Consider the following 17,937-nt stretch of genomic DNA (forward strand, 5'->3'; position numbering starts at 1 on the left):
CACGCCGCCCCAGCCCTCTCTCTCCCCCTGATACCAAAGTATTACAGGCTGCCGGCACCCAGGGGATGGATAAATCATCCCTTTAACCAAAGTGAGCTTATTGGATGAGTTACTGCTGTGATTGCCTGGGTGATTACATGTGGTTTTTAGTTTGTCCGTCTCAGTGCGAGGCCAACAGTCTTCACTCTTCAGTGCTAAATGCTTCCCTGACTGGGGAGCTCTGATAGCTTGACGGCTGAAGCCGAGCTCTCTCTCTGGACAGTTTCTAGAGTTCTTGGGAGATGGAGGGGCCCAGGGAGGTCTCCGTGTGATCCAGACTGACGTGGGACAGGGAGTAGCTGTGGGAGCGAGACGGTGTGTGGTAGTGAGAGGGCGGCCAAGGGGTGCTTTTACCTGTGGCTTGGACCTCTGTCTGCTCTGAGCTCTGCGTTGCCAGGGTGGATTCCCCCCCCGCCTCTGCTCCGTCCCCAGCCCCCATCCCCCTGTCCCCACCCTGCTTGTGCCTCTCCCAGGCTGAGCTCAGCTTCACAGCCAGGGCCAGTAGGTTCTTCCCCAGGAACACTGTAGAGACCCGGGGGTCCCTGTACCACAGCATGCCCGTTCCCCTGAGGGCCAGTGTGAACACGTTGATGGTGACCAGGCTGAGCCAGGGGTATAGGGCCTCCTTACGGGGCCCCCTCTGTCCCGGCAGGGCGGCGGCCCCCAGTTCTGTGAGGGCCACGCAGGGCAGTAGCAGCAGCAGGGCGTAGCAGTAGAAGAACACCAGGCCTTCGGCCCACAGGGGCACCCTTAGGTCAGTGGCCCCTGTGTGGGCTTCCCACAGCCCGGCCTGCAGGTCCAGAACATCCAGCAGGTCCACCACCACCCAGAGCAGCCTCCCCCGCACCTCCTGCTTCCTCCGCAGGGGCGTCATGTTGTCAGCCCCAGTAAGGATGAGGAACAGGGAGGGAAGGCAGATAGACAGCAGCAGGGTGAGTGTCTTCCTGGCCAGGGGGTCGGGTGGCCGACGTTCCGTCCGGTAGTTCTGGCAGACGAAGAAGAGTTTGAGCTGGAGCAGGGACAGGAAGAGGAACCAGAGGGCGTTGGCGAAGCCGCGGCGGGGGGAGGGCGCCTCCGACACCACGCCCGCCGACACGATGCGTAGAACCAGCAGGAAGCCCAGGTCACCTAGCAACACGGCGGCGCACGGCCACACGCCGGGCCCGGCCTTGCCGCGGGCTCCCAGCATGCTCTGCTCCAGCAGGTAGAGGTCGACCACTGCCATGGTGCTCACCGTGACCAGGGTTGATACGCACACCTGGGGCGTAGGCACCATGCCTGGTAGAGAAACACAGAAACATGACAAGTCAAGAAAAAATGTACTATGTTCAGAAGAACGGTTTTATTCCCATCTAGACTTCATTCACCAATGTGAATTTCACTTGCATGATAGACAATCTTTCTTCAAGACGCTTGCTTACCTAACAGTGTTGCCAGTCATACTTTCTTGCTTGTTGCCATGGATGAAGATAATTTTGATGCCAATTCAGCAGTGAGTCTTTTCCATCTTTCAGTCAGGGACCGTTCTTCCCTGACCATGCATGCTGTAAATTTTCTCAGTCCTCTGCAGATATTTTATTTAAATGGGGCTCTTCAGCAATGAAAGTTTTAGGCCTGCCCGGCACCTTGTCTAAAACTCAGAATTACCCTGGTTCTCTGCTGTGGCATTTTGCTTGCGTGCCCTTACCTTATTCATTATTAATGAATTGTGTTGAAGTGCAGCCAGGCAGGCAGCTTGTCTACTTGTTTTCTTTCCTGTTTAGTCGGCCTCATTGTTGCTGCCTGCTGCAATCTTAAGTCGGCGGAAAATTGCCTTCTCATTTGGGCAGAATATTAATAACGCTTCTCTTAAGATTTTGAGATGTTTTTTGAATGTAATTGCTTGCTTGTGTGTTCATGAACATGTGTTTGTCACTGTGCGCATGTCCCTGCGTGCAAGCCATTCTAATGGGCTAATCTGCCCATTTACGGAATACTAATGTGTACATTTTTTGCGCCAGGCCATATTTTAACAGTGGACATTATAAAACCCCAGTATTGATTGTGAGTGAGAAATGATCAGACTTTACGTGCCTCTCCTTAACGTATTGAGGCTAAGAGGCTGTAGCGTATGGTTCTCAGAGCAGACCGAGCCAGGGGAGCTGAGGAGCAGTGTCAGCCATCTGCCTAGCACCACCGAGGGTGTCAACCACTCCACGGGATTGATGGCATTTTAATATGAAATCTTTACCACCTCAGATATGCCATAATGGCAACACTAGAGTCTGATCGAGCGACACGATTGCGGGCTCTGCAGCCATCGAGGAACAGATGAACAGATCTACTTCTTAATAACGTGTGCTAACGTGTGCTTCTGATTGACGACAGGCATCTATCTATTCGATGCAGCCCTCATCTGAGCCCTGTCATCCACGGAGAGACTGTCGTCCACGGAGAGACTGTCAGTGTCTGCAGGAGAGGCTTGTGGGAGAGGGGATTGAAAGTAAGAGATTGATTGCTCTTGGCTGTCTACATGCCTAATAAAGTATTACTACATGATGGTAATAGTTCATAAATGAACTCAGCCTGGCGAGGAGGAGAGATGAGCGCGGGATGGAAGGGCAAGTGAGGATGAGGAAGCTGCAGACAGAATTTGATGATGCAGGGCGCTAAAAAAGACATGGCATCTTACGCTAACTCTGGGATCAGAAGAAATGAAATGCATTAATACTTCTTCTGGAACAGTTGAGTGAGGAAACAACCTAGACTGACTAATCCTCCTAGGGGCATGGTGAGGAGAGCGAAGAGGGGCATGAACGTCAGAATCACTATTATCTGATTATCATACGGAGGGAGGATATGCAGGATATGCACACTGCAGTCCGTGGAGGGAGAAAGGTAGTCTGCCACCCCAGACAATGTGTTTTTGCCTTTCTCATTCCCACCACGCCTCTTGGCAATTCCGTATAAGTCTGAAATTGTACCCTGGAACCCCGGCGTTCCTCTGTCAGCCTTTGTTTGTGTCGTGACAGCTTGTCAACACACATCATTGATTCTGTTCTGAGTGAGCGGTCCGGATGACAGCTGTGTGTGTCCATTCTGCTCATCAATAATGACATATTCATCATCCCTATGATTAGAAAACGGTGCTGTAGCTGACAGGCTGATTCAGGCTTTTCCACTGCAAGTGTAAGGAAAGGGCCTGTAAAGGTGGACAGGTAAAAAAAAATTGTTTGGGATTTCTCAGCCCAAGATGTGATAGGACAAAACATTACTTATTTATTGTGTGGGGGAGAAAGGAGTGTTTTCCCTAATTACCCAGGATAATCTGTTATGGCTCTCAAATTGCCTCCCCCCCCCCCCCCCCACACACACACACACACACACACACACAGAAGGCTAGCATTTTGAAATCAGGCTCGCCTCATTTGTCACTTCTGTTTTTCTCTCTAATATTGGAGGTCTACCAGGTGCGCTGGGCTACAGGTAAAAGGAATATGAATTGCTCTAGACCTGTAATTCATCTATAAAAACATGCTCTGTGGGATGTTTGTCTTACTACAAACTAAATCAAATGTGAGTTTACAGAGCAGGAGGGACGATATCACAGTCTAGCCTAAGTTGTACAAGCAAGGGGTATATAAGTGAGACCGAGAGGGCTGCTTGTTAGAGAGAAAGAGATGATTTGGTATATGCAATTAAACTGAATGAATGTATGGGGGTAAAACCTGTATAATTCTAATGGAATAGTAATGGAAAATCCTGTCTAATCCAGGTGACTGAGTTGCCCTTGAGCAGTAACATCGGATGTCTCATGAGGCATTTGTAAACCTGTGGGATCAGCTATTATAGGATATTACATGTGTATGGGGATGAATATGTATTGGAGCATATCCTCCAAATGGTTTTTTTCCCATGATCATTTCAACAGATCCGTTTTAAATCCCCTCTATGGGGGATTTTGTCTTCCATTATGTTGATGGAGCCCCCCAAATTGAACCTAGTCACAAAATGTGATGCACCACCTGTTACATTAATTACCCTTTATTAATAGATGCATACATAATTCAACTCTTTTGAAAGTGGGGGATAGTTACCCAAAGCATGCGTTCTTGGTTTGCCGCTCCACCTGGCTTGATTGAGATCCACGTCGCCTATTAGTAGAAATCGAATGGTCCCTGGATGAACGTGAAGGTCCAAACTGTGATTCCACAATTGTTCCTTACATCGGTTGCTTTGTGTTTGTTATATATTACTGCGTGTCTGTCTGTCCGAAAATATTTGAATAGGCTTCCGCTCTGCTATGATGATCTTATCCTGATAAAATAGGGAAAAAGTAATTGCCCTTCGTCCATCTTCGAGTTTGTCCAAATTAAGCAAGTTCAGATTTAAACAGTCAAGCCCCTTTTCTTTCTTCTGAGTCGGTCAAATAAGCTTGTCATTTTGCAGAATTATTCCATGGTCACCACGGGTGCAGAATTCTCATTCTCTTGGTATGTCCGTCTTGGATTTGACACCTCGGGTCTGGCAGCCGAAGATCCAGTGAGTCACGAAGGAGCCGTGCGGGCTTGTTGGCTGTGCTCTGAGCTGTCGAAGTCGCTCAGAAGTGGACTACTGCTTGACGCGGAATCATTATCAGGAATAGACAACACAAAAATATCCACATAAGAAGTATCGACTGTAAAGCAAACCTTGAGGACACAAGAGGCATGAATAAACTCACTGAGCCACTAGAGTTTGATTGCGGTGTTCATTTGTAGGCAGGTTACGTGCTCTCGGCTCCCCCACTTCCCTGCTCACTCTCCCTGCTCAGCTCTCCTCTGCCACCTCCTCCTTTTTACCATCAGCTCAGCTGTATAACTTGAAGATCCAGACTGGAATGCATGAATATTTAGGAGCCCACAGTTATGTCCATCGGTTATGGTAATCATCATGATGCCACTTTGCTGAAATTATAACTAGCATAATTGCTTTGTATTACATAGAAGTAGGTTATGGCTTTGATTGCCCTGCCAGTGAAATATCAGATATACAGAATGCACCCTCACTGAAATGTCACTCAAATATATGGAAGCAAGTAGAGCAAGAGATGCCTGTGGACACATTTCAAAACCATCCTGTCTTTTGTTGAACTGTAAATTGAAAACGGTCCCAGTCGGCTGCCGTATAGCCTAAGGGTTTCCAAATGGACGAATTTTGAGTTTTAGTGTTTGAGAGATTTGTTTTGATGGTTAAGGAGCGTATGTTTGCATCACCTTGTCATTATGTCCTGTTACGTTAAGTGCATAGGCATATCAATCTCCACCTTCTCAGCAGCACATCTGAATTCGAAGGCTCTTATTTTCCCCTCTGCCTTTATTCTCTCTGTGTGTGCGGGTCATCTCTGAGTGAGAGCTTTAATCAGACAAGTGGGAAAGGGGAAGGAGAGTCATATATTTCTTGTCACAATCAGCTACGCGCTCCACTGGCTTCCAGAGATTTTCCATTCCCTGGGTTGAATTTGGGTTTTTTCCTCTATCCTTCTACTCTCCCGTTCTCTTTCCTTATGCCCTCCAGTTCCATTCACTCTACCTCTCCTCTCTCTCGCTCCTTCCGCACTCTCTCCCTTTTCCTTTGGTTCCCTGTGGGTGTGGTTGAAGGTCACTCTGCACTGGCTCTTTCAGCGTGGAGTGCACGGACGGACGGAGGGAGGGAGGGAGAGAGAGAAGGCATCCTGTCCACAGCACTGTGCAGTCATCACTTCCCCTCCTATACATGAGTGGGGAAGGATGTGGGGTAAGAGACCGTCCAAGAATGCTAAGGACTGATTGGTCCCAAGCTGATGACCACCAGTGGCAGAGGCCAACCATTACCGGGCCAGAATACTCAGTCTCTCTCTCCATCTGCTTTCACGTTTCCTTTCCGCCACATGTATCAGAGCTTTGCCCTCCGCTGCTTTTCATGCACTGCTCTACCTACCACACTCTGAATAATTGAGTTTAATGTGGCAATTGGAGTGCTTTCTATACTGAACAAAAAATATAAACGGAACAAGCAACCATTTCAACGATTTTACTGAGTTACAGTTCATATAATGAAATCAGTCATTTGAAATAAATTCATTAGGCCCTAATCTATGGATGTCACATGACTGGGCAGGGGCGCAGCCATGGATGGGCCTGGGAGTGCATGGGCCCACACACGGGGGAGCCATGTGTTTATTACAGACAGAAATCCTCCTCAGTTTTGTCAGCTGTCCGGGTGGCTGGTCTCCGACGATCCCGCAGATGAAGAAGCCGGATGTGGAGGTCTTGGGCTGGCGTGGTTACACGTGGTCTCCGGTTGAGGCCAGTTGGACGTACTGCCAAATTCTCTAAAATGATGTTTGGAGGTGACTTACGGTAGAGAAATGAACATTCATTTCCCTGGCAACAGCTCTGGTGGATATTCCTGCAGTCAGCATGCCAATTGCATGCTCCCGCAAAACGTGAGACATCTGTGTTGTGTGACACAACTGCACATTTTAGTGGCCTTTTATTGTCCCCAGTACAAGGTGCACCTGTGTAATGATCATGCTGTTTAATCCGCTTCTTGATATGCCACACCTGTCAGCTGGATGGATTATCTTGGAAAAGGAGAAATGATCATTAACAGGGATGTAAACAAATTTGTGAAGAACATTTGAGGGACATAAGCTTTTTGTGTGTATGGAACATTTCTGGGATCTTTTATTTCAGCTCATGAAACATGGGACCAACACTTTACATGTTGTCAAAAAGGAGGACCAAGGCACTTTTCATATAATTAATTAAAATGCCTTTATTTGTATGGCATGTTCAATGGAAACAAAGATTAAAAACTCATACTGCTACTATAGTGCTACTAATACTACTGTACTGCTACTGTACTACTATTGTTACTAATGCTACTGGTACTACTGCTACTACTGTGTAGTAGTAGTACTAGACTCCAGTGCAACACTATCAAATCAATAGCCCAGTTACTGCCTCACCCACTTGCTCCTCCAGAGTTCCTGATGCGTGTTGTTCATGCCTCCAGTACACCATTGAGCCTGCTGCTACCTCTTCACATGATTAATCATTATGAGGCACAACACTATCGCGCGCGCGAAGAGAACTTAATGGAGTTCAAAATACCATATTTTCTTTGCTATGATGTAATCACCTTTTTTCCCTGCACTGCTTGCTAATCTGATTGTGCAGGTTCTCTGTAGTGTATAAACTGTCCTAGACCAGGCCAGCATACACCCTTAGAGCAGAGCTATGTTGCTGGATGATGCTCACCCATTTCGCTTGTTATGGAGATGAGCCCTTTGGGAGTTTGGCCGGCACTGTCCGTAGCCATTTTTGTATTTTAGTATGATATTATGTCAGAGTTAACTGTGACTCAGAGGACCTGAGCTGACCTGCTATTCTCTGTGGCAGACTGCTGTGTGCCCACTTTCCCTACCCTCTGTGCTGGGACAAAGGCGTGGCGTGTGGGGGTAAGACTGGTCAACCCAATCAGCCGAATGACGTCCTAATGGGGATGAGAGTGATAAAATGCCAACATGGCAGCAGATTAAATTAACAAGGTAATGAATGAGTATTTCCCACTGGAGAGTTTAATTAACCCCTTTCACAGCTCACACCCCTCTGTAACTCCTCCCCTATCCCACCCAGCCACCACACCGCCGCTGCCTGCCAGGGCAATGTATCCCTTGTCCTTTCTGTGTGCCTGGGGCAATGAATCCTGCCCCAAGGCCCCCTCCTATGTCTGTGTCCTCTATCTGCATGTTTATCTCTATCTTGACCGGACGACACCTGTGACCACACAAAGCAGAGCCTTACTCATCAGGCTCTTTTCATGTCAGGGTAAATCCATTTGACACCACCCCTTTTGATTTGAATGAAACCTATACATATTCACCCATTGTAGAAATGCTCAAAGTGACTTTTTGAATCTGAATGCCAAAATATTGAATAAAGTTGCTCAAAGTTGACCTATTTTGCATACCATAACATGAGACATCCATGTCTTCATCACTGGAAAAGATTAAAGGTTGAGTTTGATATAATTGAAAAGCTTACAAACAGGGTTGTTTACAAACAAGGTTGTTTGATAGATGTACTAAAATGGGAATGTAAGCTTGTAACTTAAAAATTGTACCGCAAAGATGGTTGGAGGCCCACACATCAGAATGTTGATTTGAATGGGAATATCCATTTTAAATTATACTGTCAATCCTCCATAGGAAACCTATTGATATCATAGAAATATAGATCATTGAATAGACATGACCAATTAAGTTGACATTCGACGGTGGGTGGACCGGCAGCCGCCTTTGTGGTAGTAATTAAAGTAAACATTACAATTTCAATGGTGTACCAGCTAAATTGCATTGGTCTGAAGGGATTGGTCCTTTCTATGAATTCTGTTTTTATGATTGAAATGACACCTACCCTGTATTCAAGAACTTGTCTCAACCGATGGGGGCACAACACAAAAACCTCAGATGTGAAATAGTCTAAGCTACAACATGTGAATATGAAAATTGACATTAAAGGTTAAAAAATGTCATGTTTATTTAACATTTTTTTCAATAAATTGTGATATCAAACTCAACTTAATTTTTTCCAATGATGAAGACATGGATGTCTGGTCGTAGGGTGTGATCTGTAAAATGGGTCAACTTTGAGCACCTCGATCTCCTGAATGTTTTGGCGTTCAGGTCTAAAAAATCACTTTCTGGCCACTTCTACCATTGGCAAACCCCTATGGAATTTGTTTTTTAGGATACATTTTTGTTGCAAAATGGATGCTGTCAAAGTGATTGAATTCAAATGGATTTACCCATCAACAATTTGTTTCTGAAAGATAAAATATTAATATGACATATTAGGACATTCACTGCATCTGATAATGTTGTCAGACTCAAATTAGGTTAGAGGACACACACACCCATATATATATATATGAGGATCTCCTGTGGTGCCTCTACTTCTGTATCTCCCGTTGTTTACCTTGGTCAAATGAACCTTTTCATTGTTAAAATATTGATCATGCTGAACACTGTTCACACCGAACACTTATCTTCCTCCCAGCCGTCTCTTCGCTTTCTCTCTTTCAATCTGTCCATACACACTCAGCCACTATCTATCTGTCTCGCTCATGTCAGTGCTCGCTAGATCTTGTTCAAAAGACTTAGTGAAGCTGAAAGGCCAATCACATTAACAAGAGGTGTGACCGAAAGAGTGGGTATAATATGGTTGTGTGAGGATCAAATCAGACGGACACTTCCAACATTTTAATTGCATATGCCTAATTGTTTATCATAACCCTCGGATCTGGAAATAAATCGGAGCAATTACGCACTGCTGTCGCTGTGGCGTTTGACGGCTGAAATACCGCCGTAGATTAGCAGTTAATCCTGATGCACAAACAGGATCTCAGAAACTCTTTGAAGATGAGGGAGTTAAATATCCCTTCCACTCGACAATGTGTAGGCCCGCCTTGGGTGATGGGCTGCAGCCATTTTGCGCTCTGGAGCCTAATCAGTCATGGTGCAGGAGGAGAGGATTTAGCCGGCTGCTCGTTTCGTACTGTGGGATGATTAGATGTTCAGACGGAGTGGAGCAGGGCCTGTGTTGGCTATTTGGCCAGCGTGCAAATGCTCAGCGTCTCTTCCGCGGCCATCACAGTCTCTCTCCCTCTCTCTGCTATAAATGTCATGGGAAGTGAGGGAGCCAAGTGAACCTTGCTTTCATGGCATGCCAGCCTCCACTGCCAGTTTAAAGAGCCTCATTACAATTACCAACATGGCTCAATCCCAATAATGACTTCAATTCGGCTATTAGAAAGTACCGGGGCGAGAAGGAGACTAGCTCACCCTGTCATCGTCAAACGCCCCACTGACTGGCACCTCATGCAATGTCATAATTAAAATGATTGCCTGATATAATTTGCTTTGCCTACTTTCACTGTCTGCAATGTCATTGTCTGGTCAGTCAGTTTGCCTGTAACTTTCCAGAAGTATGTCTGCTGCAGAGTGAGCGGAGCGTGCTCAATTTGACTGGAGCGAGAATCTCATAGGCTGGAGCATCAGCCTTCTCGCCCGCTCCAATTTCGCTCCAGTATCGCTCACTTTATGAGCTCAGGGCATGCCCGGCCCAGCATGCATTTGTAGTCTACTTGTGTGCTGCTAAAGCCCTTTTCTTTAGCTACTGACATGGAGGTGACACTCACCACCTTGCGGAGACATTTGAAACCCCACCTCTTTAAGGAATACCTGGGATAGGATAAAGTAATCCTTCTACCCCCCCCCCCCCCCCCCCCCCCCCCTTTACTCCAACCCACCCCCCCATCACAAAAAAAAATGAAAAGAAAAAAAAAACATTGTAAAGTGGTTATCCCACTGGCTATAAGGTGAATGCACCTATTTGTAAGTCGCTCTGGATAAGAGCGTCTGCTAAATGACGTAAATGTAAATGAGTTCGCTAAATATTTTCATAAAGAAACTGAGAGCACACGGGTGCAAAATCAAAGTGACTTACAATGATGAGGAGCAAGCGAGGAAGTGGGGTGATGTAGTGTCCACAACTAAAAAATCATTGTGGAATCTGAAAAGACACGTATCCCGAAAGCATGATTGTGCACTTTCTACGTGCACATGCTAAAGGAAAGGAACAAGGTGGGTAGATAACTTAAGTGTCATTGTAGCAAAGTATTTGTAAACAAAAAATCAGATCTCTTAAACGTTTCGGTCATTTTCGTTCTATTATCTATACAATAGGCCACAATTGATTTTGTCCCAATAGGTCTGGCATATTCTCATATTCAACGAGCTTTCCGTTTTGATTGGGTTATTTTGTCTAAAAGCCTATAGGCCTACCTATAGAAAGATAAACTCTGCATCTCTTCCCAGTCTGGCAAGAGTGGGCAAAATGGTGTTTAGCATCCCCAGGTTACTTGCTCAAGTGTGGAGAGGATATTCTCCGCTGCTGTCCGGCTCTTCAGGCACCATCGCATGAGCCTGAAGCCACAGACTGGCCAAACTCGTGTTTCTAAAAATAAATTCTAAAAATGAATTCAAAGGCACTAATTTGTATTTAATTCTAAGAAATTCACTGCCTATATCCGCAATTTGTAGACTAATGATTTAATACAACGAAATGTTTTAAATGCTGAGCCCTTTATGTCCCTGCCAGCCTAGTGTGTCGCACTCGCAAATGCTTCAGTGTATTTCGTTGTCGGCTATAGCCTTGAAATAATATAGCATAAATAATTCGTTTTCGTTCTTCTAGGCTCCATGTCTGGCTCCTGACCGATTTAGTGTGTATATGCTGTTTAATATGACATGTAGGCTATTTAAAATGATGTTCGCTTCTTACGTTCACCTTTTCATGTTTATTAAAATACTTTTCATTCAAATCCATTTGGTTTGAATACTTAAAAACCAATTGGTAGGTCCAGGTAGTCACAAAATAAATTGGTTAAATTGTGATTTTAATGAATGGAGCGAATTTGGAGCAGCAGTTCTTTCTTGTGAGCGCAGAGTGGGTTTTAGCCGAGCGGTAGGACAGCACGTGGAACGACGCGCAAGCACCACTCCATGAGCGGGATTTCCAACTGCTGAACTCCGCTCACATGCTCTGGTCTGCTCTGCATATCGCTCTCACTCCTTCTCTTGCGGCATCTCTCGCCATCTCTCCATCTCTGCATCTCTCTATATCTGCATCTCTCTATCTCTGCATCTAACACCATGGGACAGCATCTCTGCGGGTCTGTGGCCTAAGCATAAATGCCATCTGTCTGACTGCGTACATGTACCTCTGTCTGTGCTTAAGCACTTTATAACCACATTAGACCCATCTCCTCTAGTCTCTGCTAGTCGGTGTGGCTTTTCATGTCATTGTTCCTTGGCCCTAGAGTCTCTGACAGATCATTATCTGCCGGGGGAGAAAAGAAGAAAGATTGGGTAGCCTGGATGCCTGAGGGTTTGCTTCGACTTGCTCCCCAACATCCCAGCCTTTATATTCATCCATGTTTAATTAGACATTTTCTCTCCATCCTTCCCTCCTCCCCATTTGTTAATTTAGCTCTGTTGTTTTTTTATAGGGGGAGGGAAGCGAAGCTGGAGGGGGGGAAGAGGGGCGAAGATGGCAGTGAGGTTGACATGGGATTCCTGTTAATCAAATCAGAGGGAGAGGCTCCAGGGACTTTATGGTTTTTCATTTCATTAGTGTGAGATTATCATTCAAGTGGACATCATCTGCTCTGAAACCAGATCAGCCGTGACAAAGTTGTAACTTCATTCAGGTTTTTTTTTTTTTTAAGGCTGAGAAGATGCGTAGAGGCAGTAAGATGGATGAATGGATGTATTGACAGATCGCTGGATGAATCGATTCACATTTATTAGGTGTTTTTGTCTTTCTTCTTCACATAGGGTGAAGCTAAAAATAGTTTTTCTGCTCCTTTAGTCCCAAATAAAGGTCCTACTCCTCCTCCTGTCATTGAATAATGTCTGCTGGGATGAATGGGTTTTCATACGAGACATTATTAAGATCTGCAGGCAGTGTTCAACACGGTCCATCACGGCAGCACAGCAGCTCCATTAAACTGTAAAAATCTGTTTCTTGTTCCTCGCATACTCTGAAATGAACATTTCAATCAGACCTTGTGTGTTGCCCTAGGATAAGGGTGGCGGGTGGTCAGTTTAAATTTCAGCAGCGGTAATTAGATTGATCGATAGTCATTGCCTCCCAATGCAACTCTGAGGAATGGCTTATTGTGCTGTGTGTGTGGAGGTAGGCTAGGGGAGAGTGTGTGTGTGTGTGTAGAGGTAGGCAGGCTAGGAGAGAGAGTGTGTGTGGAGGTAGGCAGGCTAGGAGAGAGAGTGTGTGTGTGGAGGTAGGCAGGCTAGGAGAGAGAGAGTGTGTGTGGAGGTAGGCAGGCTAGGAGAGAGAGAGTGTGTGTGGAGGTAGGCAGGCTAGGAGAGAGAGTGTGTGTGGAGGTAGGCAGGCTAGGAGAGAGAGTGTGTGTGGAGGTAGGCAGGCTAGGAGAGAGAGTGTGTGTGTGGAGGTAGGCAGGCTAGGAGAGAGAGTGTGTGTGTGGAGGTAGGCAGGCTAGGAGAGAGAGTGTGTGGAGGTAGGCAGGCTAGGAGAGAGAGTGTGTGTGGAGGTAGGCAGGCTAGGAGAGAGAGTGTGTGTGGAGGTAGGCAGGCTAGGAGAGAGAGTGTGTATGGAGGTAGGCAGGCTAGGAGAGAGAGTGTGTGTGTGGAGGTAGGCAGGCTAGGAGAGAGAGTGTGTGTGGAGGTAGGCTAGGGGAGAGAGCGTGTGGAGGTAGGCTAGGGGAGAGAGCGTGTGTGGAGGTAGGCTAGGAGAGAGTGAGTGTGTGGAGGTAGGCTAGGAGAGGGAGTGAGTGTGTGGAGGTAGGCTAGGAGAGAGAGTGAGTGTGTGGAGGTAGGCTAGGAGAGAGAGTGAGTGTGTGGAGGTAGGCTAGGAGAGAGAGTGAGTGTGTGGAGGTAGGCTAGGAGAGAGAGTGAGTGTGTGGAGGTAGGCTAGGGGAGAGAGTGTGTGTGGAGGTAGGCTAGGGGAGAGAGCGTGTGGAGGTAGGCTAGGGGAGAGAGCGTGTGTGGAGGTAGGCTAGGAGAGAGTGAGTGTGTGGAGGTAGGCTAGGAGAGAGTGAGTGTGTGGAGGTAGGCTAGGAAAGAGAGTGAGTGTGTGGAGGTAGGCTAGGAGAGAGAGTGAGTGTGTGGAGGTAGGCTAGGAGAGAGAGTGAGTGTGTAGGTAGGCTAGGAGAGAGAGTGAGTGTGTGGAGGTAGGCTAGGAGAGAGAGTGTGTGTGGAGGTAGGCAGGCTAGGAGAGAGAGAGTGTGTGGAGGTAGGCAGGCTAGGAGAGAGAGAGTGTGTGGAGGTAGGCAGGCTAGGAGAGAGAGTGTGTGTGGAGGTAGGCAGGCTAGGAGAGAGAGAGTGTGTGGAGGTAGGCAGGCTAGGAGAGAGAGTGTGTGTGGAGGTAGGAAGGCTAGGAGAGAGAGAGTGTGTGGAGGTAGGCAGGCTAGGAGAGAGAGAGTGTGGAGGTAGGCAGGCTAGGAGAGAAAGAGAGTGTGTGGAGGTAGGCAGGCTAGGAGAGAGAGAGTGTGTGGAGGTAGGCAGGCTAGGAGAGAGAGAGTGTGTGGAGGTAGGCAGGCTAGGAGAGAGAGAGTGTGTGGAGGTAGGCTAGGAGAGGGAGCTTGTGTGTGTGGAGGTAGGCTAGGAGAGGGAGAGTGTGTGGAGGTAGGCTAGGAGAGAGAGGGTGTGGAGGTAGGCTAGGAGAGAGAGTGTGTGTGGAGGTAGGCTAGGGGAGAGAGTGTGTGTGTGGAGGTAGGCTAGGAGAGAGAGAGAGTGTGGAGGCAGGCTAGGAGAGTGTGTGGAGGTAGGCTAGGAGAGAGAGAGTGTGTGGAGGTAGACTAGGAGAGAGAGACTGTGTGGAGGTAGGCTAGGAGAGAGAGTGTGTGTGGAGGTAGGCTAGGAGAGAGAGAGTGTGTGTGTGGAGGTAGGCTAGGAGAGAGAGTGTGTGTGTGTGTGGAGGTAGGCTAGGAGAGAGAGTGTGTGTGTGTGTGGAGGTAGGCTAGGAGAGAGAGTGTGTGTGTGGAGGTAGGCTAGGAGAGAGAGTGTGTGGAGGTAGGCTAGGAGAGAGAGTGTGTGTGGAGGTAGGCTAGGAGAGAGTGTGTGTGTGTGTGTGGAGGTAGGCTGAGAGAGAGAGTGTGTGGAGGTAGGCTAGGAGAGAGAGTGTGTGTGTGTGGAGGCAGGCTAGGAGAGGGAGCGTGTGGAGGTAGGCTAGGGGAGAGGAATAGCGGTGACGTGCGTTGACTTAATGTCACCCATCCATTTCGCTTTCTCTCTGTTTGGCCTGGCAGGCACTGGAAACAGGAGGCTCATTTATCACAGGGTCTCCCAGGCACCGGCCAAGCACATGCATTCTGTCATACCCTGACAGACACACACACGTGCGCCTTAACACACACAGTTGAGTACACAACCAACACAAACACATAAACAACAACCCACACACACTACAGAAACAATGACTCAACCGCACACAACCACACTTGCAGATGCTCTCACTCCCCGGGGCAGCCATGCGTGTACATACACTCAGCCCGCTCTGAAAGCCCTGTGATTGATTGACAGACCCAGGCTAGTCATTGGTATTCCAGCAGCGAGCTGCATCCACTATAAGTGACACTCAGATAGATGTTTGCAGCTCCAGACTCCTCATCCATTTAAAAAATGTTTTGCCTGTCTGTCTGTCTTCACTGTATTCTCTCCTGCTGTCTCCATCAGAAGGGCATCCCCATCGGCCAGTTCTGCAAGGACTTCAACGAGAAGACCAAAGAGCTCAAGGAAGGAATCCCTCTGCCCATCAAGATCCACGTTAAAGTTAGTAGTTTTTTTTTTTTACCTCACTTAGGGCCTGCACCCTTCTCAGTGTACCCACCCCTGCCCCTGCAGCTTGCCCTTTCAGAAATCCTGCCTGATTTCACTGGCTGCATACCATTACCCAAGAACCTCCATTATTCATATTGTTACACTGAAGTATGCTTTTCCATTTGCATTCATTAAGCAGTATCCAGGGGGATGTAAAAGTCGCACAGAATTTAGAGCATATAAAAGGATGGAATCATCGTAAAGAGGCTGTTATAAAAAATAAATGTTACTCATGGGCTCCATCTGCTGGTCACTACCAGCATCTCCTCACTACACATCTCCTTTTGTGTACAGTAGAATTTCCCTTGCCATGTCGATCTCCAGAGTATTGTTTATCATTCATGCACTTTGTTTGGCTTTATATAATTTACATTTAAGTCATTTAGCAGACGCTCTTATCCAGAGCGACTTACAAATATAATACACTATATATACAAAAGCATGTGGACACCCCTTCAAATTAGTGGATTCAGCTATTTCAGCCACACCCGTTTTCTGACAGGTGTATAAAATCGAGCACACAGCTATGCAATCTCCATAGACAAACATTGGCAGTAGAATGACCTTACTGAAGAGCTCAGTGACTTTCAACGTGGCACCGTCATAGGATGCCACCTTTCCAACAAGTCAGTTCAAATTTCTGCCCTGCTAGAGCTGCCCCGGTCAGCTGTTATTGTGAAGTGAAAACGTCTAGGAGCAACAACGGCTCAGCCGTGAAGTGGTAGGCCACACAAGCTCACAGAAGGGGACTGCCGAGTGCTGAAGCGTGTAGTGCGTATAAATCGTCTGTCCTCGGTTGCAACACTCACTACCGAGTTCCAAACTGCCTCTGGAAGACCGTCAGCACAACAACTGTTCGTCGGGAGCTTCATGAAATGGGTTTCCATGGCCGAGCAGCCGCACACAAGCCTAAGATCACCATGCGCAATGCCAAGCGTCGGCTGGAGTGGTGTAAAGCTCGCCGCCATTGGACTCTGGAGCAGTGGAAGCGCGTTCTCTGGATTGATTAATCACGCTTCACCCTCTGGCAGTCACAGACGATTCTGTTTTTGGCGGATGCCAGGAGAACGCTACCTGCCCCAATGCATAGTGCCAACTGTAAAGTTTGGTGGAGGAGGAATAATGGTCTGAGGCTGTTTTCATGGCTCAGGCTAGGCCCCTTAGTTCCAGTGAAGGGAAATCTTAACGTTACACCATACAATGACATTCTAGATGATTCTGTGCTTCCAACTTTGTGGCAACAGTTTGGGTAGGCCCTTTCCTGTTTCATCATGACAAAGCCCCTATGTACAAAGTAAGGTCCATACAGAAATGGTTTGTCGAGATTGGTTTGGAAGAACTTGACTGGGCTGCACGGAGCCCTGACCTCAACCCCATCGAACACCTTTGGGACAAAATGGAACGCTGACTGCGAGCCAGGCCTAATCGCCCAACGTTAGTGCCCGACCTCACTAATGATCTTGTGGCTGAATTGAAGCAAGTACCCGCAGCAATGTTCCAACATCTAGTGGAAAGCCTTCCCCAAAAAGTGGAGGCTGTTATAGCAGCAAAGGGGGTACCAACTTCCTATTAATTCCCATGATTTTGGAATGAGATGTTCGACAAGCAGGTGTCCACATACGTTTGGCCATGTAGTGTATATGCATGAATGTGATGAGCTTCACCCTCTAATGCGATCTCAGACAGACCTGGTTTAGCTAGTGTAGTGGAAGTGTCTCTCCCTGGCGTGCCACAGTGCTGTTGGAACCTTTGCAGCCTTGATCTGTCTTGTGTTCCTTCATTTCTCTCTCCCCGTCTGACTCATCCTGTTCAACAAAAAGAAAAGTAGCAAATCTTCTTATTTTACAAAGTCACCATCCCTAAATCGAGAGTAATGCTTGGATGTATCATGTCCAGCAGATCGATGCCAGGAGCATTGGGCCTTCCCAACTAATGGCTATTTCATAGGTGGTGACAAATGGTATCATTTCACTGTGAAATCACTAAAGATAGATCATTTCATTGACAAGTTAATGCAGAACCGAGGTTGAGAGCAACTTTCCACTTCATAAAGCGTCCATTCCACTTTGATCACACCTTGATTGATGGATTAAAACACATCTAGAACTCTGTCCCTCGCTATCTCTCCCTCCCTGCAGCCTGACAGGACGTATGACCTGAAGATTGGCCAACCCACAGTGTCCTACTTCCTCAAGCAGGCGGCTGGCATCCAGAAAGGAGCCAGTAAAACAGGTAAGGTTTGGACCATGTTGACTGGTGCCGCTCTGTTCCTCCGTTTACTCCATTGCTGTTCTGTACTGGAGGGACAGACAGACAGAGGTCTCCCACAGGGCGTTAAGGCTGAGATTGGATGTCTTTGATTGACGATATATTTATGATCGACGGGGAACTTTAAGCCAGGCAATTACAGGCCGGAAGGTAGTGGGAAAGGTGGTGGGCTAAGGAAAGAGAGTGATGGATTTCCACCATCTGCG

The 17,937-nt window shown here is 47.2% G+C and overlaps 2 protein-coding genes across 2 annotated transcripts in view; one reads left to right on the forward strand and one right to left on the reverse strand.

Annotated features, from left to right (window-relative positions):
* LOC311107840 (large ribosomal subunit protein uL11m-like) overlaps positions 1-17,937 on the forward strand; it is a 41,955-nt gene that overhangs the window by 20,752 nt on the left and 3,266 nt on the right. The window contains exons 3-4 of the mRNA XM_084150406.1: positions 15,320-15,415; positions 17,602-17,695. Coding sequence (XP_084006532.1) covers positions 15,320-15,415; positions 17,602-17,695 — 190 coding nt within the window. The remainder of the gene's footprint in view (positions 1-15,319; positions 15,416-17,601; positions 17,696-17,937) is intronic.
* On the reverse strand, positions 266-1,315 carry LOC311107839 (transmembrane protein 121-like; the record flags this gene model as incomplete). Its single annotated transcript, XM_084150405.1, has 1 exon — positions 266-1,315. One exon carries the CDS (start codon positions 1,313-1,315, stop codon positions 266-268), a length of 1,050 nt encoding a protein of 349 aa, XP_084006531.1.

The sequence above is a fragment of the Coregonus lavaretus genome (genome assembly GCF_964263955.1).
Source record: "Coregonus lavaretus genome assembly, chromosome: 32".
In the NCBI taxonomy this organism is placed as follows: domain Eukaryota; kingdom Metazoa; phylum Chordata; class Actinopteri; order Salmoniformes; family Salmonidae; genus Coregonus; species Coregonus lavaretus.